At 39.0% G+C, this 9,940-nt stretch overlaps 1 protein-coding gene across 1 annotated transcript; it reads right to left on the bottom strand.

The window, feature by feature from the left end:
• Nucleotides 1-119: 119 nt before the first annotated feature.
• On the bottom strand, nt 120-9,611 carry rnaseka (ribonuclease, RNase K a). Its single transcript, XM_076724710.1, has 4 exons — nt 8,647-9,611; nt 5,060-5,142; nt 2,181-2,304; nt 120-1,417 (listed from the first exon to the last, which is right to left on the bottom strand). The coding sequence occupies exons 1-4, from the start codon at nt 8,719-8,721 to the stop codon at nt 1,400-1,402; spliced, it is 300 nt and encodes a 99-aa protein (XP_076580825.1). The 5' UTR covers nt 8,722-9,611; the 3' UTR covers nt 120-1,399.
• Nucleotides 9,612-9,940: the final 329 nt, after the last annotated feature.

Consider the following 9,940-nt stretch of genomic DNA (forward strand, 5'->3'; position numbering starts at 1 on the left):
ACACCTATATTTATATATCTATACACACACACACACACACACACACACATACATATACATATATATATATTAAAGAGAGAGATAAAGTCCAAGTGTGGGGAAATACATTTGAAAAATGTTTTGGCAGTCATTATTTTTGACAATAATGATTTGTATGACACTTTTAAATTGAACAAGGTTGTATTACAGCCACATCACTGCCATGACGAGTGCCTCCTGATTATGGTTGAGCGTGTTGTGTAGTGTGCGTTCGTTGTAATCTTTTCCATATGTTAAACGTTTATCATGGTTTTAATGCTCGCCTGGCATAAGCTGTCTACCACAGCAATTTTACTGAACTGAACACAGAATTATTTCAGTCTCTGAAAACAAGATAACAGATTGTCAGATGAGAGGGGGTCAAAGGTCATCCGCTAGGAGTTAGTGGACAGAGAGAGAAAGATCAAGGAATACATTCATCCCTGACACCAGAGACCACTGGCTAACTCTGCTGCCTCAAATTAAGTCAGTCTTACTATATTTCTGCAACAGCAGGCTTAATCGGACTAGTTCAACCTGACAATTTAAGACCAATCTAAGGCCAAGACTAGTCTTAAACCAAGTTTATGCAGCTGGCCCTATCTTTGAACAAAAACATAAGTTACAATCTCCCTGCATTTGCAACCACCTCTAACAATTGCGCAAACACCATCCACTGAGTAAGACCACGACAGGCGGGTGACAGCTAGCACTAATTTAATTGGTTATTTATGTCGGGGCACTTTTTTACTTTTGTTTTTAGCCAATATTTCATGTGTAGGTATTTAACGCTTAACTATGAAATGAAAACTGTGGTAATTGGAGGTTTGAAATTTAAGGCCAACGTTGAAGTGAAAAATCCAGGCTTGTGCCACAGAAACAGTCTAATCAAGCTAACTCAGTTATCAACATATTTTTTCATTTTGAAATGCCAACAGTCCAACAACAAACCCTTGGTACAAAAACATGAACTATCAGGTCACAATGCCAGTCAGATCACCGTTCCTGGGGCACGTTCCATCATTCCATCATTATGTGCATAAGAGCATCACCTGATCAGGGTGTCAGATGTTAATGACTGATGGAGATTAAGTAATTGAACAGCGTCAGATCAGCTGGACTGTGTCCAGTGGACATTAGAATGAGAAGAACAACAATCAAATAATTTCAACACTTGATAAGAGGTAGAATTAATCTCATCTTAAATGCATGAAAGTGGAGAACAATGATCTGCTTTCACACAGCATTCTCCTCCCTGTAGCTTCTGATTAGAAATTTACACCCTGAGACAGAAGTCTGTAATGGGAGAACAGATGAATGTCCACAAGCAGCCTCCTGCTGTCAGGGTGCTGCTGGGAGCTCCTCAGTCCAGCAGGTGGCACTAGTGCACCAGGTACTCCTACAGAACAACAGGTCAACAACATGCAAATGAGTACACCTTAGAGAACATAGCAGACATTGTAATATAGTTAATATACTAATCATTAAATAGTACATTTAATAAGAATGGACTGACATAATTATCATGATTACACTTTTACGCATGCTCTATTTCTAACTAATTAACATTTGCTCTGTCCAACATATTTGTATGTTATGGTGTAATTAATGCAGAGTGTGTGGGGAAAGCTGGTGGAGCTGTACACCCAGTCTAAGGTTGTGTTCAGACAAACAGCACTGTGTGAAAAACACAGAACCATCATTCATTTGGATGGGATCACTGCACTGATGCAGTGGGGGTGTAGGGACATTTCAAATTTGAACCTGGCTCAACTTTTGCTGGAGTGAAACACATCCTCATCAGACAAGGCAAATGCACATTCCAAACAGGTTACGTTCTAACATTAACATTGTATTTCTTATGTTTACCTTACAAATGTTGTGACCAAAAAATAAAATGACTGATGTTGTATGAACGTGATTTAGGATCTAATAAACCTTCAAACTCATGGAATTTTGCTGGATTGTATTTTATGGTCTCAATGCAACCTACCACCCACACCCATATCAAGGTAACATATAGCATTTTCTTTTTAAACTCAAATCTGTATAAAAAAGAAAAAAGAAAACTTTTCCTTCAGGACTATTCCTACCAATTGTCTTTCACACCTACATTATTCACTGCAGTCTGACACTTTAAACAAAAAGCCAAATGAAATCACCTTCTGCTTGTTGAGCCTCATCTGGCAGCATGAGAGGGCTCCAAACACAACATAGACAGCAGCTGCTATGAAGCAGTTGTAGCCCACCTTGTTGTACAGGTCATAGATCCTCTGAGGGCTTGTACTGAGGGGAAAAACAACAACATAGCAGCCTGTAAAAAAAAAAAACTACACATACACAAAGCTGAATATGTTCAATAAATTCACTTAAAGCTCTTACAGGTGCTAAATCTGTTAAATGATAAGTTTCAATTTTGTATGTACTTCTTTGCATTCTTTACAAGAGTCAGATGGGCAAATCAATATCGAACTCTGTGTGGCTCAGGTAGTATCAATGACCCTGATAACGACCTGACAGAGGTTAAATAACTGGGACTCCCCACCAGCCAGGTAGAACTAGAGAAACCTCTTAGATGAGAGGCGAAAACTCTACAAGTTTCTGCAACCCAGTCCAACTGCCCTAAATTCAACCCTCCTTGGATCATCATGACCTGGGGCCCGTTGCACAAAAGTAGGATTAAGACATCCAGGATAAGTGACTGAGCTGAGTTCAACCAATCCAAAACATGAGCGTCCAGGCTTAATCGGCTGCACAAAGACCAAGCCAGGATGAGCAGACACGGATTCATCAAGCCAGGTGAAACCTATCCTGGATAAGTATGCGCACGCAGCTTCCTCAAATAGACCCCGCCATCGATCACAGATTCACCGATTCACCATGGCAACTAGAGCGGCGTACTTTTCCCCGTCGGTGGCAGAAATCCTCATGGAGGCTTACAAGGAGGTGAAGGATTAAATTAAAAAGAAAGGCAACACCGCCACAGTTATAAAACAAGAGGAAGCGTGGCAAAGTATTGCAGACCGCCTGAATGCTTAAGGAGCGAACAAACACACACTCACCGCTCTGCTGAAACCATCACAATTACAATCCAAATAGTTAATTAACATCTCCGAAAACGTAGTTGTACTCTGATTATGAATCTGTTGAAATTGTAAGTGAAATTGACTGCAGATGTGAGTGAAATTGTGTAAATGAAACTCCATCAGACTGTATAAGTCCTTGATAATTTCCCTTTGGGATAAATAAAGTTGATCTTATCTCATGTATGATGTTTTTTTAGCATATATAAAAGTGTGTGTGTGTATATAGATTAAACATGACTGGGACATGGCAGCAAGTCAAGATTAAATACAAGAACATCTTGCAGAATGGTAAGTGCCCTGACAAGTACTTAAGAATGCACAATAACCACTTTTTACATCATAGCTGTGTCATGAATGTCACTCTATTTATGAAGTTGTGATGATTAGATTTTGTATTGACAGGTGAATTCTCTGGTGTCTTGCTGGGGGACAGGGGGTATGCCTGCTAGCCTTTTCTCCTGACACCGTACACAGACCCCCAGGAAGCATAGCAGGCCTACAATCATGCCCATGCCAGGACAAGGGCCAGGATTGAAATGACCTTTGGCCTCCTGAAGGCACGCTTTCATTGTCTTCATGACTTACGGGTCAGCCCTTTGAGGTCATGTGACATCACTGTGGCCTGTGCTGTCCTCCACAATGCGGCCTGCCTGAGGAAGGAGAGGGCCCCCAGAGTGCCATCACACATGGACTGGGACAATCCTGCCATCTTCCCTGATGAAGACCGTGGTCGGCTGGTCAGGGACCAATACGTGTTGAATTATTTTAGTTAACATGCATGCTTTAAATTTCAGTTAAATATGTCCTGCATTGGCAGAGACGCATGCTGTGAATTTCATTTAAATATGGCCTGCATTGGCAGATGAATTTGTTTTTTGTTGTTTTTTTTTAAAATTTAGATTGATTTGGCGTCTTATGTTTGTGCTGTATACTGTGTGTATACAAGCTTGCAGGGAGGCTACTGCATCCATTCATTTGTCCATTTGTTGTGTACGGATTTGTCCTGCATTTATTTCAGCGTGCAGACATGTGGGGTGTATTATATACAGACCTTTGAATGTGTATTTATTCTTGTGTTGTATAATATGCTTTGATTCTGTGCTTTCTATCTTGTAGAGTCACTGTGTGACTTCAGTTTTGAAAGGAACTGATGCTTTGATTTATCCTTATTCAATAAGTGAACATCATGTTACTCTTTGATGTGTATTTTATATCTAGTCTATGGGAAACTGTCTATCTAATGATTGCAACATCATCTAAAAATCATCATTTATCTACAATGATTGAAATTAATGAAATTAATTAAAATTGAAATTAATGATGCTTATGTTTTGTGTTAATGTTTAAATAATGACAGTGGATCTAGTTGAATGTGATAACAATGTGTAGTGGGCAGTGGAATATCTATTGGTTTCCGTTTGTGATGACTGCTGACTGAGATAAGGGATGAGATTAAATAGATCCTGGAATTTAGCCTAGTCTGGAGCAGGCTAGCTCCACAGAATAAATCTCCATGGTAACTTATCCCATAACATATCCCACTTTCCACTATCCTGCTTTTGTGTAACCGGATCACGGATAAGTTGAGCCAGGATAACCAACATATCCCGGCTTAATCCCTTATCCTAGTTTTGTGCAACGGGCCCCCGGATGAGTGAGAATCATCACAACAGACAACTATTGTGATGTTTTAGAGAACTACAGTAGACTTTCAAAAAAACCACCTAAAAACAACCTAAAGAATCATGATATGAATCCCTTACAACTGTTTCTTTAAAGACCTGTGATCAAGATACATACTGTAAATGAGCATTATATTTTACAGTGTAAAAATCTACCTGTCAGTGGTCTCTGGGGGACAAATTTCATAATGGAAAATCCTTATTTTCAATAAGCTAATATCAGCCATAGTACATAAACTAGCTCGAACAGAAGTCAATCAAGTGTCAGCGTACTCTTGGTGGATATCTTCATCTGTCACAGGCACGTCTTCAATCAGCACTGCTGAATGTGTGGTGAAGAAAATCCCCAACATGCTCTGAGGAAAGAAAATGGAGACTTGTTACTGAAGGACCCGGGTAAGTCATGGGTCATACAGTCAACATGGCAGTAATGATGGGTTTTGCTATGATAAGTCTAACTGCACATGAAATTAAAACCTAACAAACTAAAATTCAAAAAAATGTATGTTTTGTATGGGAAAATTGTTCTGTATTAGATTCATATCCTGCATTAACTGAGCTCTGCAAGACTGTCATGTCATGTGTTGACCCTGTACTTACAACATTTTTAAAGCAGGTGACAGTGTTTCAAGTCATGCCCTGAAGATTATAAATACATCCCTATAAACAGGCATCTTCCCAGATGCCTTCATAACAGCAGTTGTAAAACCGTTCCTAAAGAAACCCTACATAGATGGTAATGCACTCACCAACTATAGGTCTATATCCAACCTTCCATTCATCAGTGCAACACTGTAAAAAAAGTTGGTTTAAGTGCAAATTAACTCCATCCTTAAAGAAAACAACATCTTGGAGGAATTTAAGTCAGGCTTCAGGAATGGGTCACAGGTGATTCAAAAGCGTATCATACATATGCAATGGAGGGAGGAGGGGGCTCACTTGGGGGGCCAAGGCCACCCTAAAATAATTGCTGGACCCCTCTTGGTGGCACCCCTGGCTGTACTAAATTATTGAACACATATCACACTAACCTAGCCATGGCTAGAACTGCTTCACGTTGGCTAAGCATCTGATATCAGATGATAGTGATTGTAGGAGCTATTTAATTAGCTTGATTATTTCTTATTTTTTTTGTTATTTTGCATTTTGTTTTTACGTTCCTTTTGTAGATACTAGGGGGCACTAAGCACCATACCAAGCAATTGTTGAGCAGGATTAGTGATAAAGGTAGGGGGGGTGTAAGTCAGGTGATGCACCGGGAAGGGACATGGTTTTTTACCAGAGCAAGGGAGAGACTGCATGATTTTCTGCATGTTTGCTTTGACCTGGAAAATAAATCAACTAAAGGAAGTGGATCTCGCCTGGACGATCGACCTCTTTTATTGCCTGAGTACAACCCAACTAGACTGGTGCATCAGTGGCCCTTTAAGTTTTATTTGAAAACTAGTTTTGACAAATAGCCAATACAGTGATGATGATGATGATGATGATGATGATGCTCGCAGCTGGTTTTCCATGTTTGGGTTACTCAGTCTTGAGCAGAACTGATTCTTTGAGAGAGTCAGTTTTGAAAAGAACCGCTCAGAGTTGTAGGTCTTTGTTTTGCAGCTCAATGGTTTCAGCTGGTTCCACATTAAATTTTGTAGGAAATATGTTCAGTTTCTTTTGTTTTCTTTTCATGTCCTGAAAAGAGGACAAAGGAGTTTTGCACACCCACCAGCACGTTCGGATGTCATAGCAGGATTTTTGTCTTGCAGTCTTGCAAGTCTTTTACTTCAACTAAAAAATATTTTTTGTCCATTTGTATTGTATTTATGAATTGCCTCACAAGCCAAATCACAGGCAGGAGGTTCCCCACCCTATCTTTAGAATAGTGTTTCCCAACCTTTTTTGAGCCATGGCACATATTTTACATTAGAAAAATCACAAGGCACACCACCAAACAAAAATGTCACAAAAGGTATATTTATTGAAATATAATGAAAATCTAGTCTCAATTTACTTACTCAGTGTGAAACCTGGGCCTGTTTAGTTGAACACAAAGCTGATATTCTTGCAGGAATTGAAGAAAGATTTCACCTGATTGGTGCTCTAAGTTTAAAAGCACCAATCAGGTGAAATTGGATAATCTTCCACAGCACACCTGATGATTTCTCATGGCACACTTATGTGCTGCGGCACAGTGGTTGGGAAACACTGCTTTAGAACATACCACAACACTCAAACTGCTCTTACTGAAATACCAACCTCAGACTAAATTCTGATGGAGTTACCTTGGTCCATTACTGTTCCCATTATACGTGCTGCCACTGGGAGACATCATTAGAGAGCACAATGTATGTGTCCACAGTTATGCAGATGACACTTAACCGTATATCTCTGCTGAACCAAATGACGCTGCAGCTATAGACTCCATTACTGACTGTCTTTTGGCAAGAAATAAATGGCTGAACAATAATGTCTTGAAGTTAAACGAGGACAAAACTGAAATCTTACTTGTGTGCCCTAAAACAGAATCTGGGGAAATGAACTCCCTGGATTAAATCATTACAAATCCTGGTCTTATTCGAGATTCAGATCAAAGCTTCAAGTCCCACATCAACAAGGTGACGAAAACTTCATTTTTCCACCCACCTTAGAAACGTAGCTAAAATACAACGACCACAAGTATTTCAAGCCGACTCAATTAGTCCTACACAATATTTACTGGACTCTCGGACACACACACACACACACACACACACGCATGCATGCATGCATGCACGCACGCACGCACGTGCACACACACGGAAAGACTTTAGCTCATTGAAAACTCTGCATCTCAGCTGTTGACCAAAGCAAAGAGGAGAGAGCACATCAGTCCAGTTTTAGCTGCTCTGCACTGGTCTCTTGTAACATCTAGAATTGATTTAAAGGTCTTTCTTTGTGAATACAAAGCCCTTAATGGGCTTGGATCAAGTTGCATTAAAAAAATCTCTTGTTCACTCTTTGCCTTCAAGAACTTTGCGATCATCTGCTGCTTGTTACCAGCAATAGCTGAAAGAACTCTGGGGATGGAGCCTTTTCAGTTACAACCCAAAGATCCAGCACTTTGACCTGCATTTCTTGTGTGAAACATACTATACAATTAAAATGTATTATTATTATTACCATAATTAGTAAACACATTTAAGGCTATATATCTATAAGAACACAAGACACGAGATTTTTCTTAAACTAATATGTCAAATATTAATTCTCATAAAGTACTATCAAACCCACTTCTTTGTCACTGTAATTTTCTTTAAAAAAAATTTGTCTTACAATACAATTTTTTTTTTAGAAAACAGTTAAGCCAGTATACTGTTTTACTTTAGGTATTTTTTTTTTCTTCATTTTAAGAATTCTGGAACCAAATATGAATTGAAAACAGGTGTATCAAAATTCTATGAAAAAATAGAATATTTCCTAAATACTCACCCAAAGTATGATTATACAAACTTAAATATTTAATAACATTAAAAGAATTTAAACAAACTCTGACATTTATGTATATATATATACACACAGGAAATAATCCACCTTACTTCATACAACTTAAATCAAATAATTAGAGTAATATTTTATGAATAAATAAATAAATAAATAAATATAGTGTTTGCACACCTGTATGGCATTTTCACTTACAATTCAACAGCCATGCGATAAATCAGTTTTATCTTAAATTGTTTCGGGCAGATGTTTTAACTCAAATTCTGCTCATTTTGTCTTCTATATACTCGGTTGAAGTAGGTCTAAGTCGTGCTGCACTGTGCTCTATCAAATATAAAGACAAGGTGACCGAGAATAAAACAAACAGAAATTAGCAAAGTCAGACTCACCAGCATTATCACCCCCCACGTGCTCAAGATCACCCCACACGCGGCGAGTTTAGGTCCACAAATCAACCCACGCATTTTTAAACTCTGCTCTGTCTGGAATGAAAAACAACGCCTCGCGCTGCGTGACTTGGCCTGCTCGTGGAACTTGTCACTTGTTCAGTCTGGTGACCGTGATTGAACACCGGAAGTTCCCGGTGTTATGTCACAAACCAGCGTGTACCCGTACACGTTCACGAGAACTTGTGCGTTTTGTTAGACTATCACGTTTTAAAAGTACGTATTTTTCATAATTTGTAGTGTCGTAGTTGGCTGTAATGTAGTGGCTAATGTAGAAGAATAGAATAACGTTTCTAATTTTGTTGTCAATATGTGACACGCAGCGAGAGAAACGTGAAGTCTCCTCCAACTCGTAGTGAAAAGCAGCGATCACAAAATGTGGCGTTTTAATTCCAGTGCTATCGAAACTAACTGGAAGCGATCTTGCAAACATGCTCTTTATTTTCATTTTGTGGTTGTGATGTAGTGCTCACCTGTACAAACATATTCGCCGCAGTAGATATTAGATAGATGTGAAAGTTACCACCAATGTGCTTGTAATTGTGGAACGAAATTGAGACAGACCACTACTGCTGCTGCTCTCCCCTCTTACAAGCACGTTTCGTGTTCGCTACTTTCACGCAGACCGCAGCTGCTCACGCACGCGTACAAGTTAGTTTGAACACCAGCTAGTTATTTCTGAAAAATAACATGCCTGACTTAACCAAATCAAATATTTAAATACGCCATATTATACATGTTTGATTCTATGATTTAATTTAAATCAAGTGCATATAAGTAGGCCACATGAGGATAAAAACGCTTTCATTAGACTATTATAACTGACAACTCATTGTTTAAGAAGTAACAGCATGTCCTCAAGAAGAGGTTTCCGCAAAACTCTTGACAGAAATGCTCTTCGTACAAGCACGATACCAGTCACATGACCTCGATATATGCAGTCATGTGACTTTCCTCTCAATGGCTGATCTGATGCTGCGTTCACAAAAAAACTGCAGCATAACGTGAAGAACAGGAAAACACACTTTTTGTGTCAAGGTATTGTTGAGGCTAGGTGCTAAACCTAGATAAATAGCCTAAAGCAGCATATGATCCTTACCATTAATCCTGTTCATATTTTGGCGGTGGACATTTGGATTGTGTGGATTTTAAATATCTGTTTTTATACATGAGCCTTTACATTTTCACTTTTTCCTACTTTGTACTGCAACTGCTGCACAACAGTTTCCCTCAGGAT

This window comes from Chaetodon auriga, chromosome 24, assembly GCF_051107435.1.
Source record: "Chaetodon auriga isolate fChaAug3 chromosome 24, fChaAug3.hap1, whole genome shotgun sequence".
Classification (NCBI taxonomy): domain Eukaryota; kingdom Metazoa; phylum Chordata; class Actinopteri; order Chaetodontiformes; family Chaetodontidae; genus Chaetodon; species Chaetodon auriga.

Coding starts and splice junctions, on each gene's coding strand:
- rnaseka (XM_076724710.1), bottom strand. CDS start 8,721: ATGCGTGGGTTGATTTGTGGACCTAAACTCGCCGCGTGTGGGGTGATC. Junction 5,143..8,646: donor CGTGGGGGGTGATAATGCTG/GTGAGTCTGACT, acceptor TTCTTTCCTCAG/AGCATGTTGGGGATTTTCTT. Junction 2,305..5,059: donor GATGAAGATATCCACCAAGA/GTACGCTGACAC, acceptor TTTTCCCCTCAG/TACAAGCCCTCAGAGGATCT.